Source organism: Lepeophtheirus salmonis, chromosome 6, assembly GCF_016086655.4.
Source record: "Lepeophtheirus salmonis chromosome 6, UVic_Lsal_1.4, whole genome shotgun sequence".
Classification (NCBI taxonomy): domain Eukaryota; kingdom Metazoa; phylum Arthropoda; class Copepoda; order Siphonostomatoida; family Caligidae; genus Lepeophtheirus; species Lepeophtheirus salmonis.
In genome coordinates this window covers 54,546,634-54,570,591 of record NC_052136.2, presented here as the reverse complement: position 1 = coordinate 54,570,591, position 23,958 = coordinate 54,546,634, and the positions used below count along the sequence as shown (strand labels likewise).

The 23,958-nt window shown below is 30.4% G+C and overlaps 3 protein-coding genes across 4 annotated transcripts; all 3 read right to left on the bottom strand.

The window, feature by feature from the left end:
* Window positions 1–346: 346 nt before the first annotated feature.
* On the bottom strand, window positions 347–10,356 carry LOC121119893 (ankyrin repeat and SOCS box protein 1). 2 transcript variants are annotated; one of them, XM_040714713.2, is made up of 5 exons: window positions 10,071–10,356; window positions 9,564–9,684; window positions 9,136–9,507; window positions 8,945–9,075; window positions 347–5,899 (listed from the first exon to the last, which is right to left on the bottom strand). In XM_040714713.2, the coding sequence occupies exons 1-5, from the start codon at window positions 10,303–10,305 to the stop codon at window positions 5,442–5,444; spliced, it is 1,317 nt and encodes a 438-aa protein (XP_040570647.1). In that variant the 5' UTR covers window positions 10,306–10,356; the 3' UTR covers window positions 347–5,441. The 2 variants fall into 2 exon arrangements, with proteins under 2 accessions (XP_040570647.1, XP_071745798.1); XM_071889697.1 differs by having other exon boundaries at window positions 5,300–5,899; window positions 10,179–10,356.
* On the bottom strand, window positions 10,336–12,235 carry LOC121119894 (AFG1-like ATPase). The gene is made up of 2 exons (XM_071889698.1): window positions 11,842–12,235; window positions 10,336–11,779 (listed from the first exon to the last, which is right to left on the bottom strand). The coding sequence occupies exons 1-2, from the start codon at window positions 11,881–11,883 to the stop codon at window positions 11,474–11,476; spliced, it is 348 nt and encodes a 115-aa protein (XP_071745799.1). The 5' UTR covers window positions 11,884–12,235; the 3' UTR covers window positions 10,336–11,473.
* On the bottom strand, window positions 10,638–11,399 carry LOC139905714 (putative ATPase N2B). Its single transcript, XM_071889370.1, has 2 exons — window positions 11,380–11,399; window positions 10,638–11,310 (listed from the first exon to the last, which is right to left on the bottom strand). The coding sequence occupies exons 1-2, from the start codon at window positions 11,397–11,399 to the stop codon at window positions 10,638–10,640; spliced, it is 693 nt and encodes a 230-aa protein (XP_071745471.1).
* Window positions 12,236–23,958: the final 11,723 nt, after the last annotated feature.

The window sequence follows — 23,958 nt, the reverse complement described above, 5'->3', positions numbered from 1 at the left end:
CCTACAGCAAGGAAATCAAAATGCTTAGTGATGGTTGATTTGATATGTATTTTACATAATAATTATTATAAAATTTGATGAGAGGAGGCAGTTTATCATATTTAAAGAATTTAGTACTTGATATAATTTTCTCACAATGTGTATTTTCAAATGTGAAGACTACAAAATAACATTTTCATTTCCTTGTCACTCAAACTACCTGTACCAAAGCAGTACTCCTTCGACCTATGTTTTCTATCCAATACTTTGTTAATACTCCATGAGGTAGATGGTATTAGTCACAACCAATGGATTCTAAAATAAATAATTGTTTTAAACTACTAAGTTAATAAAAACAATTATAGGGTAAATACTAATTAAATACATTGAAATAGATTTCAGAATACAAGAATACAATTAAATGGAGCATTAGGATATCTTCATGTATGTAGTAAATATTAACATATAAGGAGAAAAGTTCAAGTGATACGTAACTGTCCTAAATATATAATTCAAAAATGCTAGAAAATTTACAACACAATATTAAAACATAGCCATTTCATTCCATTGCATTATAGATTAGAGGGCTCCGATATACATACTGGTATTTAGATTTCTATAAATTGTTTGAAAATAAATGCTTTACATATGTTGACTGTTGTTGTTATATTAATTTAAAGGCGTTAGAAATTAATCTTTCCTCAATAAAATATTATCCTGACTTTCATGAAAAGAAATGTTGGTCCCTTTTCTCAGCTCCATGAGAATGAGTAAGTCATGAATCGACTATATTTATATTATCTTGAAAGATCCTCATCCAAAAGGATTATAGCTCTTAAATATCTTGGCAAATAAGTCCAGGCTCACTATAGAAACAGATTGCGACGATTGAATTTATTTAACATTAACATCCAAATGAGGACAAGCAGTCCACACACATCAAGAAAGTCTTTCTGAAAAAGAAAAAAAACCATTTTCTTATTGCCTAACCTTGTAATAGTAACCTTAACTAATCGATGGATTAGTTTTGATGGCTTTAAATCCAAATTGTAATTCAAGGACAACTAAGGAGGAGATTTTCATTTGTTTTTTATTTTTTGAAAAGAGTAGAATCTTAAAATTAACTTTTTGGACTGTCCAACTCATCTTTAGAAGAATTACTTTGAGTCAAGAATACTTTTAATTTAATTATCACTTGATAAAATCACTTTCATTAAGTTTCAAATACCAATGAGCAATAAAATGAAACAACTTTTTTCAACAGGTGACTCAACTTTGTCGGACGTCTCTCTCTGGCTAATAGCTAGTATTCTTTTGCGAATAATCATAATCATTATTAAAGAAAAGTATTGCAGTGGGCTTGTCTTCAATTGTGTTACTTTGGAACAAGTTTATTTCAGTCTGTTTTTTATAAATTTTTATTGACTTACCAAAATATACAAATAATTAATTATTTAAGTATCTACTAATTTTTTGTTCTTCATACGTGTAATAAAATCAGGCTGTTTTGATGGTGTAGTTAAACAGTATTATTAAGTAATCTTTTTATATAATATTTATTTGCAAAAATTCTGGTAAATTTGAGTTATACGTCTGTGTTATCATAATATTTCTTGGTACCTATTAAAATTAACAAACTTATTTATAACTTTTATAAGCTAAACAAAAACAACATTATTGCTTAGAGAGTTAATTAAAAAATTACAATTTATTTTTATAAAATTAAATAATCGGCAAGCAAGGGAAATTCATATTTCTATATATAAATACATTAAATTAAGAATATCTGTATATGTATTTACGCTGTAAAAAGTATGAAAAACGTGGAAGAATAATTAAGCCATAAAACAGTATATTTTACGGTTAGTTAGTTAAATAAATACAGGTTGTCTCTTCCTTAAACCCCGAAATATGTTGGTGGGTTTTTCATAATTTCTGTTGTTGTTGTTATTTAAATAGGAATCATTTTTTATTTAAAAGATTTTTTTTATATAGATTAGTCAAAATCTAAAATTTATAGATTGATGTTATCTTAGGATTTTTGAATTGTTAGTTAATAAGTATTTTGTTTAAAGCTAACTAATGGGATGTTTTTGCTAATGTTTATGTTGTATATAAGTGGCAATTTGTACCGGGCAAACTTGTACAGGATCCTCCCTTGTTAACTTGTATAAACAAGTTGTACAAGTTGCAACCAAAAAAATAAAATGAATAAGTTTAGATGATGGATTTACAGTACCTGGAATGAGGATAATGTAGTTATTACATATTTCATATAGGATATGTATTAATAGGTTAGGCCATTTTAATACAAATGACTAAAATTTTAGTATTTTGAAGCATACAAGAGAGTTTAAATGTCCACAGTTATATTACTTAGTTTTAAATACATTATCATGTAATTTGAAAACATAAAATTAGATGATTTATCAATTACTAGTTGGTAATTTAATGTCATAATTCAATAATGAATTTATTACAAAAAAATGCAACTTGTAGAATAAGCTTTAATAAGTTGATTTTCAGGAGATTACGTGACTAATTTTCAGACACATCTAAAATTATATATGTAATTTTTTTTAAAACACGTTACTTTAGCACTTTTTCGATGATGCAATCCGTTTACAACTCCCAAATTTCATAAGGAGGTAATGTGCATTATTTTTAGTTTGAAAATCCATTAATTCATTATATCAAGAAGTTTTTCAGCCAAAAACTTGTGAAACGCCTCAAATCTAAGATGTATTAGCTAGGATATGTATGGTTTTACAAAGCTATTTATTAATATTAAGTTAAGTTATTATTCTAATTTTTGACAAAAAAATGATTGCAATAATCTAAATCACATTTAAAAACTAGTGTTGTATAAAAGTGCTTATTTATTCCGGCCAGTACAGTCTTAGGACCGGTCCTAACGACTGTTGATCCTTCGGATTGTCAGTACTATAACTGATAAAAATAAAAATAAATAAAGTATAGTTACGTCATTAAGTTTTTAGGTTTGAACTGGACAGGGCTGCAGTCTCCAGTATTAAATATGAACAAACACACCACTACTTAAAACCATTAGTCCTAGTAGGAGATAAGAGGTTGCGTTTTACATATTCATATTTCTTCCGTTAAGTAAAAAGTTGATAATGAATGATATTTCGAAAACTTTTAAAAATAAATATGTAGATTATATTATCATTGTGAAATAAAAGATAATAAGAATAATAATTACACGAATCAACTTGTTCTTTATAATAAAATATCATAAATTTATAAAAGTAGATTATTTTAATAGAAGTAAAAAGTTTGATTAATATCAAAAAATTTTAAATAATTATAATTATTTTAGTTTATGGGTATATTATAATTCTTATAATTTGCTTAGAAAAACACATTAAATAATCTAAAAAATAAAATAAAAATTATTTATTGTTAACAATTTGAAAAAAACTTTGATAATTATTGTTTACACTATCAAGTAAGTTACTTTGAATTTATAATAGTTAAAATATACTTATTTTTTGGAGGCTTGTGAGTTGGTCTAAGCGTTGGGAATAGAAAAAAAAATATTTTAAAAATAACTAAAGATAAAAGAAATATTTCAAATAAAAATAATTGAAAACATTTGAAGAACCACGACATTATGTAATTAGCTATATGTTAAAATTTAAATGAATAATACTAATTCAGAATATATAAATATGATTTTATTAAACATGAGACTGCTATGTAAATATTCCAGTTGCATCGTAAAAATCAATCATAATGGATTTTTGCTTATCTTAGAATAATTGTATCTCATTAGAGACGTGAACGTATTTAAATACGCATGATCTAAATAGAGGATATATATTTCTAAACAGTAAACATTATAAAAAATAAAAAACTACTTGTTTATTCTTTGATTATTTCGTTTTATAGCAAATTATTTATACAAGTAAATTTGATGATGCCATTTCATATTTTTGAGGAAGCGTCTAATAAGGAAAATATGTTTTCAAAGAAAGACTACGTTTTTGTATATAATTTTTAGTGGGACTTTATATCAAGCCTAACATTTTGTTTAATTCACTTATAAGTTATCAGCAGTCATAAACATTTCTGATTTTGTTTTAATTTACTTATACCCGAAAAAAAAATATTATCAGGGGTTATTTAGTGTAGTTTAATACAACTTCTCTCATTTGATATAAAAACAGAATGACTTACACTTTATTGTTTAATCATCTTATTTATAAATAAAAACTACCATCGAAACACAAACTGTAGTTCAAAAATCTAAAGTAAAAAACTGCAAAATTTATAGTAAAATTTAAAAGGTTGAAGTCAAAAATATTATTCATTCAAGCCTTACAAATTGAAAATATAAATTGGATTGACAGGATCTGAAGCGATTGGTCGGCCAGGATCGTTTTAAATACAGGGTGTCCACGATAAATTGGAACTACTTTAAACTTCATCCAGATCCATAATGTGGATATTCGGGGTTAAATCATACTGATATAAAAGGTTGCGTGAACAATACACTATAACTTCCACCACAATTGTTTTGACAACAATAACACAAACACTGTACGTTTTTGTCAGCTGTCAAATGATCTACTTATTTTAATCTGATCTTAGATGTTCTGAGCATTCATTGGTTAAATCATTCGAATTAGCTCATGTAAAGAGCAGTGAACGATTCCCAATAATTATTGAATAATAATTCAGGCCTCTCAAGTCTCACGCAATTGGCCTGAGACTAACATTGAATTGAATAGGTTGCTACTATAATGTTGAGACTCGGTCCAAGACTGATTTTTTTCCGGTTAAGTCTTAAGTTATTTATGTAGACTAATATTTTAGTGAAGACTGTCATCTCAGACCATAGACCAAAATTTAATTGCTTTTTAATCATAGAACGATTTTTCGGTCTCAATCAATGAACTGATTTTCTCGAGTATCATTTATGAGTTGCTCATATAAGATGTATGCAACACATTTATTTCATAAAACGTTATTGTGCCGATATTCACAGTTTTAATACACACATGACGTCATCAACAACTCATCTATAGAATCGGTGAGGAACAAATTTTTAATCAGACGAATCCAAGCCAAATTTTTCTTTGTAACCGATCTAGATTTCTTAGACTGGTCTAGACCAAATTTCTATAAGAGCCAAATTAGTATGGTTTACTAAAGATCATAACGGTTTCAGATCAGTCCAGGATTTTCAGACCAAATCCTAGCACTAGTAGCTATCAATAGATATGGGACCTGATTTTTTGTTTTTCTTTTTGGAGGAGGAAAGGTTGCGATATTCAATAAATTTAGCGTAGTGACATACGTTATTCACATATTGCATTGCTTGCAAGAAACAAATAATATTAAGTAAACAAAAAAAGAGAGAAAAATAATTAGTAAACTTGTTATCTGATTATAAATATATGAAGAGGACATATGAGAGTATGTATGCCTACACACTTTTAAAGTGCAACCCTATTAGAAGACAATTGTATGAAATGAGGTCTAGAAGGAGGAGGCGGTAATGGGGGTGGAGGAGGAATGTTGCCTTGATTGTAATCCAAACTACTTCTGTTATTATCCCCATCAACATCAACAATAAGTGTTTCAACGACTTTATCCTTTTGTTGTAGCTCCTCTTCAATAAGCCAATCAATGGACAGAGCTCGGCTTTGTGGCTTCCCTCTTTTCCTTTGTGGTTTTTCAGCAACTATTTCACTCAGAGTACGATTTATATTTAAAACGGTTTGATCAGATTTTTCGAATTTGGGTATTTGATTGATTGAATTTGCAATCTCCATATAGAGGAGGAAATGTATAAGCTTAGAATTCAATGGTAGGCTCTTTATTTTTTCCAAGTCGTGCATCAGAGAGCGGCAGATTGTGAGGCGACATATTGATTGTAAGGACAGAGGTGTTTCTATAATAATATTAATGATAATCAATGTAAGAAAATTAATAACATTCAAAAGATAATTATTTTTATGAGACCATTCAATAAGTTTTCCTAGTGTAGGATGTGGTCAAACGGGTCTATTTCAGTTTTCGGTTCATAAATCTTCACTTTCAGAAATTATAAACATGTCACTTAAGCACACATTTAGCTACGTATTTATTTCGTTAAGTAAAAAAATATTTGTTTTTGCTTACAAAACATTAAAAAAATCGTTTTGTTTCAACTCGTAATCGTACTGCTAAAACATACCTTGAGGAATAAATTATGTCAATGAGTTCTAATACTATCTGAAGGAGCACAAGTTCCAATCACTTAACCTGTTGTGGTAAAAACATCACTCCCGATGATAAATTCTACTTGGTAAATTCAAATGAATTTCGAAAATTCTAAGGCTCTAATATTTTTCGTAGTTGTAACTTTAAATCAACATCAATTGGTATTTTAAGCAACTCTTTCATTTTGGGATAATATTTAAAACCTTAAAAAAATAATTTTAAGGAAAAAAGGACTTAATATATACAGCTCAAACTCAAAGTAGATATTTGTTAAAAGATTTCTAAAGTAAATCGTCAAAGAATAATTGAATTAATTATTTAAACTCATGAATTTGTCATTCAAAAATAAAGTGTCCACTTCAGACCGGGTTTGTACAAGATTATAGTATGTTTCATTCAAATAATATTAAATATTTGATCCTCCACTGAACATTTAATAATAATGTAATTAATTCATAACGATGATAATGTGCTAATGTATTTATTTGTTTGTTTCCGAACAGAGAGGGATAGAAAACTTCATACAGACTGTATTGATCATTCATATCCTTATACTTTAATTATCAATCACAGTAGATAGTAAAAAAAATATTTTTTAATTTTATTATTAACTATGGTTTATTTCTGTAAATTTTTTATTTGTTTATCTTATATATGTAATTACAAGTATTTACTTTATCCTGACAAACTGTAATAAAAAGTAAAATAAATGCTTGAATATAAGAAATGGTACATGTTTCCTCCTGGTGTATCAAGTATCTTACTTTTAGTTAGTTTCAAAAACACCAATAAATGGCTATTAATTATTGCACTACATCAAAAATACTTTGGAATTTTTTGTCTTATGTACTATCTATGTCATGCTGCCTGGGCGTTTAATTATTTTTTTAAATTGTGAAACTTATGACAGTTAAAAAAAATTGATTTTTTGTAATATGTATCCCAACTCTCCCCTAATTAATTTATTAGCATAAACAAAATGTCTTGGATTTGGTGCCGAAATTGAACCAACTGTAAATATCAGGTAGACTGTATCGATTTCCAACATCCCCATTCCTGTGCTTAAAAGGATAAAAATAATGTAACTAGGTACATCGAATTCCTATGAAGTAGTAATCATTATCACTGATGTGTGTGCTGGGAGTCAGCAGTCACATGTATTTACTCACATAGTCGTTTGTAACACAGCAAATATTTATATCCAAGGTAACTTCTAGTTTCCTTAGATTTACCTATAATTTTGAGTCACAAATTTTAAAATAGCTACAGATTTGGAGCCGTGATCTCTAATTCGAATCATCTTCTAGAAATTAGATATAAATTCTCAGTCTCTAAAATAATAAATCAACATAATTTTTTTGGATTAAAATTACCCACAAATAAGAATCAATTATTCTTAATTTATAGTTTGGAATAATATTTTATGATCTTGGTTCTGAATCCAAACATTATAATTATGCAACTCCAAATCCATTTGACTAATAGTGCAAATACACTCGGCTATACTGACCTCATGAATTATTCCCATTAGTATTGAAAGATTAATCGAAGAATAATATTTCATATTAATTAATTATTTGAATGAAACTACTTCATAATGATTTTGTAAAACACGACTTGAAGTTGGTATTAATTTTTTACGAACAAATTCATCAGTTTAAATGATTAATTTAATAATTCATTCATTCAGTTTGCTGAGAAACATAATTTTAGGATGTCAAATATTACACCAAAATGGAAGAGTTTCTTTATATACCACGTTATGTTAACATAAAATTACAGCTACGACAAATATTAGATGTTGATAGTCGATAGAGAACTGAATAAAATGCCTATAATAACATCGCCTTCTGTCACGATTTCTGAAAATGGAGGCCCAGGAATTTGGAAAATACTCACCGGATGAGAAACAGATGGCATGTTGGATTTGACGATATAAATGTGCATTTAGTCCCCTGTTTAGAATTACACGCCACTCATTATCCTCATCTCATATTAATAGTATGGATATTCATCTATAAAATCAAGTTAACGATGAATACATCAAGTCAGATTTTAACTTTGATCTCACAAAGATGCTTCTTGCATGCAATATAACCTTATCCATTACTAATCATCCTAAATAATTTATAGCGCCTTATAATTGTACAAAGCTCATATGAGTTTACCAAGTAGAATTTCTCAAAAAAAAAAAGGTGATGTTTTTCACCACATCAGGTTGCGTAATTGGAGCTTGTGATAGTATAGATAGTACTCCAGATAGTATTAGAACTCATTGATTATGTTTAGTCATAGATGACGAAATTAAATACTTAAACGTATTACATAGAATGTACTATCAAACTGAGTTAGTTTCATCAAATTTAATTGTGGGGTAGTATGTTTTTTGTGGAAAATATATGCTAAAAAATTGTGAACGAAAAAAATTACCCAAATTAAAGTTATTAAGTTATTTGTTCGTATTCAAAGAATGACAAGTATTCTTTTTTCCAAAAAAACTAATACAAAAAGGCTGGTTTTTGTCAAGTTCCATATAAATGTAAAATACCGCAAAAACTAAAACTACTTAAATTTCTCCAAAATGAAATTGTTCTGTAGAAAAAAAAATCATATGCGTTATCAAATTTCAAGGAAAAAGTATACAGATTGATCAGGACCAAATTTAGTATAGAACAACTATTTCAAATTATTTTAATTGTCCAATTTTTTCAACTGGCATAATTTATTAGTATACCTTGCAAAATTTTCATGATTTCTAATCCGGGGGCTTGATCCGATATTTCAGTGGCCATTAATCCCTTTGAATCCTTTATGCACAAGTTTCCTCCAAATTCGTAGTATAAATAAACAAACTCAGGAGGACACCTAATAAAACACAATATCGTTCCATCATAATTAAGGTATAAAAAGCCAAAATCAGATTACTTATGCTTGATTATTGTGTGGGGAACGGAGCATCTCTCAATAATTTGTCTATACATCATAACTGTTCCCGATAAACTAGTATTACAATTATCAACAATCATAGGATGACTGGACCTATAGCTTGGACCCAGATCTGGCTTAGCTCCAAAGAGAAGTAGCAAAGAAAATTCTTTAAAATGATGATATGTTGTGCAAATTGTTAGAGGGAGAGAAGGAAGTCCAGATAGAAGTCTATAGAAATCCTCTGTATCAGCACCCCAAGTACAAAGAAGTTTAATACCTTCGTAGTAACCTCTTTGCGCCATCACTGATAAAGGAGAACATCGATTTTGGTCGTTTCCATTCGGATTAGCTCCTACAGATAATAGATACCTAAAAGTGGGGGAAATCATTTCATTATAAAGCCACAAAAATGGGATATTTCGTACTCAACGCAGTCCCAATGACGATTGACTAATGCTGTGAAGAGTGCAGTCTGTGATTTGACATCAACCGCCTCCAGGGATGCTCCATTTTCAATGAGAACCCTTAATGAATCTAAATGCCCAGCTAAACAAAAATATATAAGATAAATTAAAATGAGCAATGCTCGGAAAAGCAGGAAGCAAAACTTTCAAAATTATAATTTACTATTTTAGCCATTCATCACAATCTCTTTCAATGCAAAAAGTGAATATAATTGTATGTAAGAAGTAGTCATGATATAAAATACCATGTAGCTTATCAATAAGGATAAATTACCACTCGTAAAACTTAGGCGTCAAACGAATCGTCCAGTCACATATTTGGACTTTCATGATAGTAATAAAGGAAGTTAATAATAACCTTGTCTCAAACTGTTTCTAAAATTTAAAAATAAAAGTTGAAAAGTCGATATTAATTATTTGCACACGCATTGTAAGATTGAATAGAACACAAACACGTAAAGCAAAAACCTGTGGCAGCTAATCGCAAAGGAGTGCTTAAGTAAGGGCGGATCCTATCATTAATATGAGACTTAATATCCTGATCTTGAAGAAGATATTTTAGACGTTCATGCTCGCCTTGATATGCTGATAAATGGAGATCATAATTCTGGCAGGATTCATCATCAAAGTCAATGATTAAGTTAGCTAAATCTTTACTCCGAGTCTGAGACGAGGGTAACTGCTCCACTTCAATCCCTTCCATGAAATATGTTGTCTAAAGAAGGAAAAAATATGAATATATAGAAACGATATATATATTGTTAATTATATTAAATATTATTTGATATAATATAATATGCAAAAATAAAATCGAGCTAATACACATAATATATTTGTATATATTGATTAAGGAACTAAACAATCCTTGTTTGTAAAGAAAATTATTTTTTCCTAATGAAAAAGAAATATGAAATGAATATGAGAACATTTCTCGACATTTGGAAAGATATGACGAATTAAACTATTGCTTCCATTTATGTGAGCATTAAGCGTTTTTGTTTTTTGAAATTAGGTAGAAAATAAAATTATGTGGTATCAATGTGTATCTTTCCATTTTCCCCAATATTCCTTCGTTTGCATTTCAGTTAGTCTGGATATTGTGCGCTGAAAAGCAAAGTTTTCCTCATCTCCAGCAAAAACCGAGGAGTCAAGAGACCCTTGCTCAGATACTTTAATTCCTAGATCATCGATAAGCATTCTATTTTCTTCCAATCTTTCCTGCAAAGATATATCTTCATTCTGAAATATATTCCAGTATTCCACATCACCAGAAGCCACAACACGAATTTTATTTTCGTACAAAGTATCGATGAGAGCGATAAATCTTCGTGCCTCAGATTTAGTTTTTTGATTTAAAACTGGGATGTCTCTAATAAATATTGTATGAAATGTATTTGATAATTTGATGTAGTCGTTAGTCCATAGAGGTCGACCACAAATTTCCTCAAAGGAACAATCTAAAATTCGACCACACGTTTTATCAAATTTAACGTCTCGTCCTTTGATACAAAGTACTCTTGATCGAATAGTGTCTGTTTCTTTAGATGCCATAAATTTAAACATAGAATCCAAAGTATTCTGATTTGAACTGTCTTTGACGAAAAATAAACGATCGGATCCAGCCATGGCTTTTCGACGATAGTCCTTTCCAGGATCAAGAGATGAAATTACATTTCTTTCATTGAGAAGTTCAATGAATGGTAGAAACCTTGAACGATTTAAGCCGCTCTTATATAAATCAACTGTAAATTTAAAGTCAAATTAGAAATCAACGAACTTCTTTTCACTGCTACACATAATTTTAATTCCAATCTATATTTAGTAGACTTAACTAAATCTACTAAATTATAATTGAAAATTATATAAAAGGTTTATTGATTTCTAATATCCTTCCCTGGTGGACGATTGCTCGTTGCAACAAGGACAAGTCCCATGTCAAATAGTTTGGTGAATAAAGATTGGAGAATCATAGCATCCGCGATATCTGTAACTTGAAATTCATCAAGACAAAGCAATCTTAGATTTCCATCATTGGTAATATCTTCAGTAACATGAGGAATGGGATCAAATGGTTGATGTACATCCCATCGAGAAACATCCCGAGGAGGTGCCTTCTTTTTTGCATCATGGATGGATGTGTGCACTTGATTCATAAAGTCATGATAATGCAAACGCAGCTACAAATCAAATAGAAAATTGTCTAAAATTGTGATACAAATAAATTCAATGACATCCATACCTTGGGGAGTGAAATCGTTTCAGAGAACATATCCATAAGCATGGTTTTCCCCCCAACTACGGTACCCCACAAATACAGGCCCTTAATTTGATTTTTCTTCGCAGATGAATTCCCCAAAAGGATTGCTCCTTGGGTAAAACTTCATATGTAGTTTCCTCCGCTTTTAGCTGATGAAATAGGTCCTCAAAGTCGGAGAGTACCTTTATCTGGTGATCATCTTGAACAATTTCTCCTGCGGTGACACGAGCGTCATAAATGTGATTAGGACTTCCGCTTAGAGGCCGAATCCATGTTTTCATGAAATATGAAGGGGCTCTCATGATGTTGACTCAGCTGATGCAGGTAGAAACACGGCCACTAGGGGGCGCATTCTATTCTTAATCTTCGCATTCTCTTATTATTAGAATTTGGAAATATTATATAATATAAATTAAATTTTATCAATCTCTTTCGATATTTCCGTCAATTTTCCACTTAATTCAGAGAGAGATAGAGAGTCAGCACATGGAAATGTTTTGTGTGTTCCTCATTCTCCGAGAGAGCTAGTTAGAGAGCAATTATTTTCCCTGCTACAGTCATGAAAATATTTGACATACTTTTTGTTCGAAAATAAGCCTTCCCAAATCCTCATTCTTGAGCTAACAAGACGGATATATGAATGCTCTTTAATATAACTTATTCATCTTTTCACCTCACTCGAAGAAAGTTTGTTACTCTTCTCATATATTAACCCATTGCAATTAGAGATGCAAAAAAATTAAAAAAATTAGTTTACCCTCCGTTTTATAATTAGAAACAATATTTTAAAATATAACATTTTTAACACAGTGCTAAGCATAATATTATACACCTTGTTATAATCCTTATTATTCTAGGTTAAGTAACTATATTCTAAAATGAATGCAGTTTATTTCTTTACAAAAATCTCTATTACGAACGTGAAAACTTACCACCATTTAATTTAGTTAACTATATAATTTTTACAAATTTGGTTGCAACATATTTACAGAAAATGAACTTCAGAATATTTTACGCGGCTTCAATTTTCCAATTCTATCTATGCATCCGGGATTCATTCGAATCATGACTGCTACTATTCTGTCTACGAGTGTTCTATAAAGTTATTGATGAACCGTTTCCGATCAATTTATAGATATGACTTATTTATCAATCGACTAGTGGCTAAGAGCTACTTTAGATAATGTGCAAAAGTTAAAATTATATCCCCAAGTGAGACACAATCAGAAACAGAAAACCAGATTCATGTTCATTTAAAAAAATTCTAAAAACTTTAAAGGGAATAACAATTCTCTCACTTCGGCAGAGAGAAGATTTTGAGGACCCTGAAGATGGTGGAGTAAAACTAAGACCATATTTGGAATTGGGGGATTAAATTCAAATATTTCAACTTTTTGACATTTTTGCTGTTGAACAGCATTAATAATTACTGCCTATGTAAATGCTATTCAACGTAGTTTTTCTTTTTTTTCAATAATATGATAAGGCCCAATTATAACGCGTCATCTAGCTATTTAATTTTTTTCTTAGTTTGCTCAATGACAATAGTCATCATGGAACAAGCAAGGAGAGACGCCATCCTCGAATTGGCTCGCACGAGACACAAGCCCTCTGCTATCTACAAGCTTCTTAACTTATGGCTTGTAATCTTGCTTATACTTGGTAAGACATAGAAATTGCTTCGTTATGGCTCACATGTTAAGCAGTTATTATATTAATATTAATCAATTTTTCATGGTGGAATTATTACTTGTTTGAGTGAGAAATATTAATTATATCAAAATAATTAATGAATATTAAGATATCTTTGATACCATTATTAAAATATGTATTTGGTGTTATTAACTTTTCTTATTTTAAAAATTATAAAGCTTTTCAAATAATTATTATTTCCTTAAGATATTATTATCTTCTATATATTTTACATCACATTTAGGAAAAAATAATATATACAATAATACAAGCCACTATTCCATTGTTATGTATACAGGGTTTCCACGATAAATTGGAACTATCTTAAAATGCAAACCTGCTTGATAAAAATGGAATTTGGAGTGTATTTGTTAATATGAAAAAGTTAGACATGATATTAAACAATAAATTTATTCAACATGTCCTCCCTCAGCAGCCACCACCTTCTCCATCCTGTCCCTAAAGGATTTGCATGCCCTGATGTCTTCCTCGGAATCGACAGCATTCCACTCCCTCGTAATGGAAGCCTTCAGGGCCGCGATGCTCTTGTGGCTGGCCTTGCACACCTCCCTCTCCAACTTCCCCTACCAGTAGTAATTACACGGATTGAAGTTGGGTGAGGTGGAGGGCCAGGTGTTGCGATCCCAGAAAGTGATGTCGTGGGAGTTGAAGAGGTTAGTGGTCCTCATGACGATGTGTGTAGGCGCTGAGTCTTGTTGGAATATGAACTCCCTCCCAGTGGCCGTATCCTTCATCCAGGGGATGACAAACTCCTCCATGACTTCGCAGTACCTTATCGCGTTAACCCTTTCCTTGGGATTGAAGAAGAAAGGAGGCATCACCTCACCGGTACTGCAGATGACACCCAGGGTCATCACGGAGGCTGGGAACTTTGTGGTGAAGACCGTAGGGGCCTCTTCTCTCTCCTTGGCAAGTCACCTGTCATTCTGGACGTTGTAGCTTCAATGTAACTTCTCCTTTGAGTTGTCCAACACTCCCATTAAACAAATCTGGAAAGATTATTCTTAAGTCCTGAGATTATCCCCTGTCTTTTTCCTTAGAGGGAGATATCGTTCCCATTTCGATATTTTTCAAATAATTAAATACACCCGTATCCCTAGAAATATCTGTTTTATCTTGTCACAATGGGAATGTTTTGTTTGTATCTTGTTTAGAACTTGTTGGTTAATGTTTTAATGGATCGAAATAAGTGACTGGTGAGAACTATAAAGTAGATATTCATTAATTTGATCTCAGTTTTGTAATGTTAGATAGATTACTGCCCAAAAAAAAGTGATTTTGAGGAAGTCAACCATGAATAGTTTTTTCAATGAATAAATCTTATATTGGATTTTGTACCAAACCTTATGACAAGGAGGAAATCTTTGTGTCGCCTCTTTTTGAGAAGTAAATAAGTACGGCATAAGATTAATTAATTCATTTCTGTAAGTATGATTACTCTGTGTCTTATGTATTTCCTGACTTAAATAAAAGAACAACAATTTTTTCCTTATTCCTCCTTTATTTCTGATTGCATCTTATAAAATATCGGAGAAAATATCGAAATTTCTAAGAAGTTTCTCCGATAAAGATACAATTCAGATATTGGATATTTTGCTCGATATATATTTTTCCCAATTCTGATCAAACATATCAGTCAACTTCTAAAATTATACCTCAATAAATATTAACGGAAATTATATCAAACCAGAAGATACATAAATTCAAATCCCGTTCTAAAGATTTGATGTAAATAAGTAAATCAAAATGATTGACTTACATCATTTTACACTTTTCCAATTTCAATATATTTAGCAAGAAAACAAATTGAAATGCATTTAGGTCCATTTTAAAGAAGGAAAATTATTTTTTTGACGGGTATAGTGAATATATGTATATAGAAAAAATGCATTTGTTCTTCATAACAAAGAATTAATATGTAGTTTGAATGCAATAACAGGTTTTTAACAGGTAAATAGTCGAGTAAAACAATTGTAGACATATGCATTATATATTATATGGATGGTATAATATTGCCACGTACCATCTTTTATTCGATAGTTTATATTTTCATGAGTATGTTAAAAAAAGGTTAGTTATTATTTATAGGCCAATGAAAGATTCCATACATATTATAGATAGTCTAAGCATTTTGTCTTTTACTTTCCTTTCAGGGAATAGATGCTCATATTCACTTCTCTCGTTTCTTTCAGTTATTGAGTATTGTTTATGATTATTTTTGATAAAAAACAGCTGATAGAGTGAAAAAAAGGAATCAGATAGGAAATATGAACATGCTAACACAACCACCTAAACAAAGATTTCATCCCTACAAATGAGTATTGATCAGTTACAGTGGAGGAAATAATTATTGGATCCCTTGTTGAATTAATATGTGTGCACACTGATAAAATTTTTCTATGGGGTTGAGATCCATAGATTGGCCAGGCCATTCTATGACATTAATGTGCTTCTGTTTGAGCCGCTCCTTTTTCGGCATGGTTGTATGTTTTGGATCATTGTCTTTATACGACCTATTTTCTGTGCTTTACCGTAGGAAAAGGATGTTGTTACCTAAGGTTTCCCAAAGGATGAACACATGCCCATTAGGGTAATGTTGTTGCGCCTGAAATTAGAAATCCTTTTCAGAAACAGGGAAACCTAATTTTGGTTCTGCAGCTAGGAAAGTAGAACACAACTACAAAATTTTAGCCAATTTGGTTAATCTTTACCTATAGCACATGATTGGAAACGACATCAAAACAAAGATGTTTCATAATTATGTTCTTTAAAACAAAGACTCTGCAGCAAAAGGCATGGCTCAAAATTTGAAAAATCGACGTTACCAAAGATTCCAAAATATTACCTGGATTTATCGCGGATTGTTGGCAAAGATTCATGGTCTTTTTTTTTTTTTGACATCATGAGGCTAGACAAAAGGTTCTTGCAGAAATCAGTTGAAAAGGGAGAATCAGATCTTAACTTTTGCATTAACCAAGAGAAAATCAATAAATTGTCTATGGTTAACGATGGAACTGAAAGAGGTACAAGATTTATTGGGCCAAGCTAGAAAAGAAAAAAAAGTTATAGAACATCCTTCAAGTGGTTCCGAACGATCGATATCTTCTTCCAAATCAAAGAAACAGAAAGAAAGAAACAAGTAGTTGGTATTTAAAAATAGATGAATTATCTATTTATATGTGTCAAGTAGTTACTCATTTAATTATAAATTTATATTATCATATGAAGATGATACATATTTAGTGAGAAAAAAAATAACACAAAAAGAATAACTTTGTTTTTCTTCTTTTCTGAACTGAAATTGAATAATGTTTTTTTATTTAATAAACAGTCTATTTGCGATAACTTATTACTCCCAATAATCAAAGAAACTAGAGTGACAAAAAAAAATTAAAAAACACAATAATCTTTTATAGTTCAAAGAATTATTTTATTAAAATATATGTTTTTAAAACAAAGAACAACAACAAAATTTAACTTCATAAGTGTTTAAAAATTGCAATTGTGCTAGATGTAAATGTTAACCAATTTGCTACAAAAATCACTTCTGTTCTACTTACCGAGCTGCAGTACCAAAATTAGGTTCCCCTAATTCTGATAATGTTTGGAGGACTGCCATCTGAGTCGTATTTTAACTTCTAAAATCATGCTTAATTTCATGTAATTTTGTCCGAAATTTTCTTTATGGACTAATGGAAATATGCATTACGAGTAATGTTACAAATGTTGTAATTGTTTAAATAGAAAATAAGAAAATAAAATTAGGTTTAATCCTAAATGTCCTGTTCAGGGAATAGAAAAAATGTACAAAAATTATAATATAAATGAAATTATTATTTCTATGAATCACAACAGTGCTTTATATTCCATGATTATATGACTGTACACTTACAAAAAAAAAAAATATATCTTTAGATTGTTTAATATTTGTTTCAGTAACTGACAACCAATCTTAAATTCTTAAATCTTCTTTTTTCTTTAAAAAGTGTCAAAAAATATTAAATTCATTTTTTATTTAATAATTTTTTAATGGTATAATATATGTATAAACATTTCCTTGGTTTACGATATATCAATAATCGAAAATTCATCAAAATTCTAATTTTTTAATCTTTAAAATCTTAGAAATGAACATTAAATTGAGCGACGTATCCAATATTTCATTTCAATGATACCATTTAAACATCAAATCTTTAGCTTTGAGAAAATTCCGCGGGAAATGGATCAATATTTATTTATATAAGGACACATGTACAAGGTTGGCAACATAACTTTTAAACAAGTTTTATAAAACAGAAAAGTTTTAATTTAGTTAAAGTAGACACTTAAAGTTAATATTTTGAAAGTCTTCCAGAATATATTTACATTTGAATAATTATTCATTCAGACGTTTTAGAGGCATAACAATTTTTTATCAAAACATGCAAAATTTTATTATAGAAATAGTCTATCTTGTAATTGTGGATGATGAATAAATTATGCAAATAGTTATTCGGGATGCCACAAGGGTCTGAAAAATATTGTTTTCTTCAGAATAAATGCAACTATCCAATTAGGACCATATTTATTTCCAACAGCAAATGTACGTTCCTTACTTCACCAACGCATGATGCAACTGATTGTATTTTGGAGTCAATTTTAGAATCTTGCCTTGATAATGAAATCAAACCCACATCTTACAGACAAACGTCTCACTGAGTCCCAGAGTTCGAACAAATGCTATCTTGTCGCTCATGTCCCGGACTCCAAAGAGGGCTCAGTGCCTTTTCAGAATATTTGGGAGAACGAATTCGTCAATTGATTTCATTTTTTTTTCAACTGGTGCGAGTTTGAACAAGCTATCTAACAAAATAAAAATCAGTGCCCGTATTTGCCCGAAAGGGCGTACCAAACTGGTGGCATAGATAGCTTGCACACCATGTATACTGGGCCGTGCATAATTATTTACCGATTTTTGTTCAGAACATATTGCAGACAATAATGACATTTGAATGACTTGAGAAACAATTTATTCATACATTTTTAGAATAATAAAATAGTTTGTGATCAAATTTAATCAATGTAGCCACCATTTGACTCAATGACACTGGTCAGGCGACGTCTAAAGCTGCCACAGACTTACTGGATGTAATCGGCGTCCAGGCCTTGTTGACAGCAGCCTTTAAGGCATTTATGTTCTTGTGTCGTTTTTTGCAAGCCTTGGTCTCCACATGCGCCTAGATAGGGAAGTCTAGTGGCGCCAGATCTGGGTTCTGAGGGGGCCAGTAGTCCTTGGCCAAAAGTTCATGTTGTCCTTGAGCCACTCCTGAGCTTTCTTGGAAGTGTGGGTGGGTGCTCCATCTTGTTGAAAAACCCAAGGAGAATTGCCGACTATGTATTTGATCCACGGAAGGACCTTGGACGCCAGAATCTTCACATAATCCTCCACTGTTAATCTGAGCCAGTGGGAAACCATACTGGCTTCATGGCCTTCCCGTTGGATCTCCAAACATCTCCAAAGCTCACAACACGGTCATTTTGCCTGTTGAAAACAGGATCGACCGTAAAAGTTTTCTCATCTGAAAAAATGATGATGCGTCCAGATGAACTCTTGATATCATTCAAGATTTTCTTGGCACGCTCAAGTCTGACTTCTCGCTGACAGTTAGCAGAGGGCGTTCAGTACGCCTCAGGGACTTTCCTCCAGCCCTTTTCAATACCCTTAAAACAGTTGATGTCGACGTTCCCATCTTTCTGGCCATGTCGGCAATGAACCTGTTGGGAGTCCTCTTGAACACTGCCTTTACTTGCCTTGTTGAGACAGTGGGCTTCCTGACAGCCCCAGGTGAATACTTGAGGTCACCCCCCAGCCTCCAAGTGCTTGGAAACGTTGTAAATTGTCTTCAACGAGGCCCCAACCTGTTTTTTAATGTTGTTATGAGGCACTCCCGCTCGGAGGAGGGCTGCAATTTCGATCTTCTTTGTTTCCTGATTGGACATGGTCTCACGTGTGGAAGTTGTTACGCTCTCACAGGAAGGATTTTTGTTTATTTTAACAGTAAAAATACATACCATCAGATTGGTTTCCACAAAACCTCTTAAAAAGTATATTTACATCATCGGTAAATAATTTTGCACGGCCCGGTATTTAATAATACAGAAGAATAACAGTTTCTACACTTCTTGCAATTGTTTTCTATGACCTGAACGTTACAATATAACGCAAATTTATAATTCATGAATTAGTTTTGAATATTGATTAGTTTGTATCACTAATAGCAAAAGAATCAATAGTTATAAAACAATAAAAATGAAAAATGAACAACATTACTCTAACAAATTATATTAATCCATGAAAATTAATTTACATCCAATATTAAAAATTGACGAAGTTCTTTTATTTTTTGCACAATACTTATCAATATTTTACACAACTTTATGTACATTTTGTGATAATAAATATTTTTATGTTTGAGAAAGAAGCCTTATGTTACCGTTCAGTGTTTCAATTCTCCATATTTCTCCTATTACATACTGATTTTCTGAAATCCGTTTTTTAAGTATGAGAAGATATGAAGATACTCCTTCAACATTGGATAAAACCTTGTAAAATTACTCTATATGAAAACGAGTATAATCAACTACTTTCCTCCTTATATAAATATGCTCTATCGTGTGGAAATATTAAGTCTTACATCTCCAACGCACATTTAAATAAACAATTCTTTGTACAGTTTCTCAAGGTAAAAACACAAAAAAATTTAATCTAACTACATAAGTATAAAATAGATATTCAGTCATGCATAATATAAGAAATGAAAATTTAAAAGGAAGTTTTTAAAACTGTTTAACAGTTCTACACCTCTTGTAATAGTACTATAGAACATTTTCCTGACGTCATAAATTGCTTTATAATTAAAGGAGGCTCAAATAAAGAAAAAACTAAATACATGGCAATGATAAACATTGATATTTGAAAAAAAAATCAAAGTAATATGTGCTAACAATTTCTAAAAATTGTGGGATTGGATTTTTTTTGTTTTTTGAAAGATTAGGTATTAAAAAAGGACTTTATTAAAGAAAAATATATTATTCTTTCTTCTGTAATTGTTCATTGTTATCTACAACATAGAAATAGTACTGTTATTACATATTTTTATATTTTTAATACATTTTGGGGTCAGATATATATTAAAACTAAAGAATATTTACATTTGTTTTTGACGGACAGTAAGGTAAAAGTCCTTTTATTGGTAGGTCCCATTTTGACGAGCAATAGTTCAATATTTTTCTTAATTTTAATGAAAGGAATGAAATTATTGTAAACTTATTGATACAAAATTGAAGAATAAGAATATTCATTAGCATCGACAAATGAAGTGTTCAAATTTTGGACAAATTGGAAAATATTTAGAACTTTTTGAATAGGGAAACAATGGTTTATTAGTAGTAGTATTTTACTATCTATAAATAATGTATTAGAATCATATACAGGGATGCTTGTGAAAATTGTCCCATATTTTAAGGACTTGTATTGCATAAAATAACTGTCTGAGAGGTTTTGTTGTAAAATATATTTTATCTTATAAATCATCTTATAATCATATATAAGCAAATGATTAAATTTTCATAATTTTCCTGAATATATGATTTCTGCAAAATATGGAAAAATCCCAAAGGAAACAGATAATAACTCTATTAAAACCTGGACACAATCAAATTTTAAAAGAGGTCAAGGCTTATCCTTCAAGAAATATAAATAATCGCATGGAAACCCTTGAGAAGAAATGTAACCAAATTTCAGATTATGAAGTACTTGAGAATTGTAATGCGGTTTGTTAGAGATTGGATGCTGCAAAAAAGGGCCAAGGTGGCAAAATTGAATAAATTTATACTTTAAATATTTATAATAGTTTAATAAAATATTTCAAAAGATTTCAATAAAATTAAACTTGTAGTTTTGATTTAGAGCCAATTATTTATGGTACAATTTTAAAAACAACCCTGTAATAGGTTGGAGAAAAAGTATTTCCCGCCATTTTTTATATAATAATATCTTGTCCATAATTGGTCAGATCGGATCATACGATTAAGCGTTGTAAAGGTGTGAGTCTAGACCCGAAACGTTGTTTTTGGTCAGTATTGTGTTTGGTTGTTTCAATAGTGAATCATAGTGCGTCGAGAATGGATGTCTCGAAGGAAGTAATTCGCCATATTTTATATTTTTACTACCTGAAAGGGAAAAAAGTATCGAAAGCCTGTATAGGTGGCCATCAGCTATTCTAGTCAATAATCATGAATAAAAATCCTCTTGAATAAGAATATTTCAAGATAATTATTGCTAACACAATACAAAAATAAATTATTAAAATACAATTAGTTTAATAAATATATTCAACTTACAATTTAATGTAAGTGTAATGAAAACTATTAATTAATTAGAGTCACATAATTATAATTCCATTTATCATGATTACTCATCATGGATGCCTCTCTTTTTCTTTATTTAATATACGACGTGTTCTTCTTTTTGTCTTTTGGTAACAACAGGGATACCTCAAATCTATATTCCTTCAGGGATACTTCATTTAAGAATATCATATTTCAGGTAAACGTCAACTTTGTGCCCAAGGGGGACAAAATTAACAACATTGAGGACCTGGGTACCATTTTCGAGAATAGTCTCAAGCCACATGCCAATTTCTACTTGAAGTAAGATAATTAATGATGTCTAGTATGGTGCAAAAGGGGTGTCACGCTCATTTTCCTTGCTTTTGGAGCAACAACTTTTAGCCTACACCTAATCCAAATTTGAATCCAATGGAACTTAAAATCTGGTCGATTTTGCAAGAAACAGGCTACGTAAAAGAAACTCAATCGTAATTTGGATGTACTTAAATCCTCTCTAATTAGATAATGGGGCCATATTCTCAAAGAAGTAGTCCGTGCTTACTGTGGTGTCTTGCTTAATACACACAATCCTGTAATTTCTGCAAAAGGCAGCCATTTCGTTATTTTTTTTGTCATATATGTACTAATATTTAGTAGTGTTCATACATAATTTTCAGTTACTAATTATATAAATAAAAAATTTATATACAATTATTCATTTTACAGTATTTAAGTATATTCAACATATAATTTCAGATCTTCCTTTACTTCAAGTCCTTTGTAATTAATTATGAAATTATTACATTCTGTAGTAATTCATATGAAATAAATATTGTGTCTTATTATAATGAATTCAAACCGTTATTTACCGGTGTACTTTAGTCATAGATTACTTAACATCTGGATAAACACAAGCTACCCAACCTTGTTATTAGAGCTTTTAAAATAAACAATAAATATTTCTTCTTTCAAATAACAATTGTACACGAGAAGAATTAATTCTTTGAAAAATATATGAATCAAGAATGCGGCAATAGGCACTTATAGCTAATATACCGAAATTAATTTATTCTTTACCCAAATACATATCCATTAATAGCAGCTACTATTGGCTTAGGACAATTTTCGACTAGGGCAAAAACTTCTTGACTATTTTCTTAAAAAAATTTCGCATTCATCTCATAATCTCATAATCGTGTATGTCTATTGAAAGAGTCCTAAAAAAAGCATTTACTTATCAAGTCTGATTCAATTCTGTCGAAATAAGATCTAATTTAAAAAAAAAAATCTTTTTTATTCCTTTCAGATCTAACTTTTAATTACAGGTCGCTTTTATTAGTGAGTATGGACGAACGAACTCTTATTAAACCACATCGAAAGAATACATTTCTATGGGAATATTCATGACAACTTTCATTATGTTCCCAGACTTCCTGACGGCCTGGTATTTAAAGAGATGGGATATTTGCTTGAATATATACCTTTAACCTCATGAATTTTAAATTTATTTTATGGAATAAGAACCTCAGTGTGGATTATTCAATATGTTGAGCAAGAATTAGTCCATATTTTGCATATATTAATTAAACAAATCGTTATATTCGTCACAACTTAAACTACCAACACGGCACATAATGAAGTTGGGTTGATATTTCTTTCATTTCAAAGTGATATTGTCAATTTATTATGACCGCAAGTTCAACTTTTTATTTAGTTGAAAATCATATTACTGCGACATTTTGATAATTTCAAGCAATTGAATTGATCATGAAACATAAAAAAGGTCTTGTTGGACCATTGTCCTTCTGACCATAAATTTTATCATTCATATTCTCTCTTCTTTGAGCAGAGTAGACTTCATCTAATATAATTGTAACTACTTCATCCTTCTAAGTTTTATCTTACTTTTAAATAATTAAATGTTCCTTTCGATATCCCACTTGATTCCTACGTAACGGAAAAAAAGTTGTTTTCATATGACACAGTTGGCAGAGATAACATTTTTAAAAGTTGTTT

Coding starts and splice junctions, on each gene's coding strand:
- LOC121119893 (XM_040714713.2), bottom strand. CDS start 10,305: ATGGAAGGGATTGAAGTGGAGCAGTTACCCTCGTCTCAGACTCGGAGT. Junction 9,685..10,070: donor TTTGCGATTAGCTGCCACAG/GTTTTTGCTTTA, acceptor ATTTTTGTTTAG/CTGGGCATTTAGATTCATTA. Junction 5,900..8,944: donor AATCATGAAAATTTTGCAAG/GTATACTAATAA, acceptor ATATTATTATAG/AAACACCTCTGTCCTTACAA.
- LOC139905714 (XM_071889370.1), bottom strand. CDS start 11,399: ATGTGTAGCAGTGAAAAGAA. Junction 11,311..11,379: donor ATGTGTAGCAGTGAAAAGAA/GTTCGTTGATTT, acceptor AAATCGTTCAAG/GTTTCTACCATTCATTGAAC.
- LOC121119894 (XM_071889698.1), bottom strand. CDS start 11,883: ATGCTTATGGATATGTTCTCTGAAACGATTTCACTCCCCAAG. Junction 11,780..11,841: donor AAACGATTTCACTCCCCAAG/GTATGGATGTCA, acceptor TTTGATTTGTAG/CTGCGTTTGCATTATCATGA.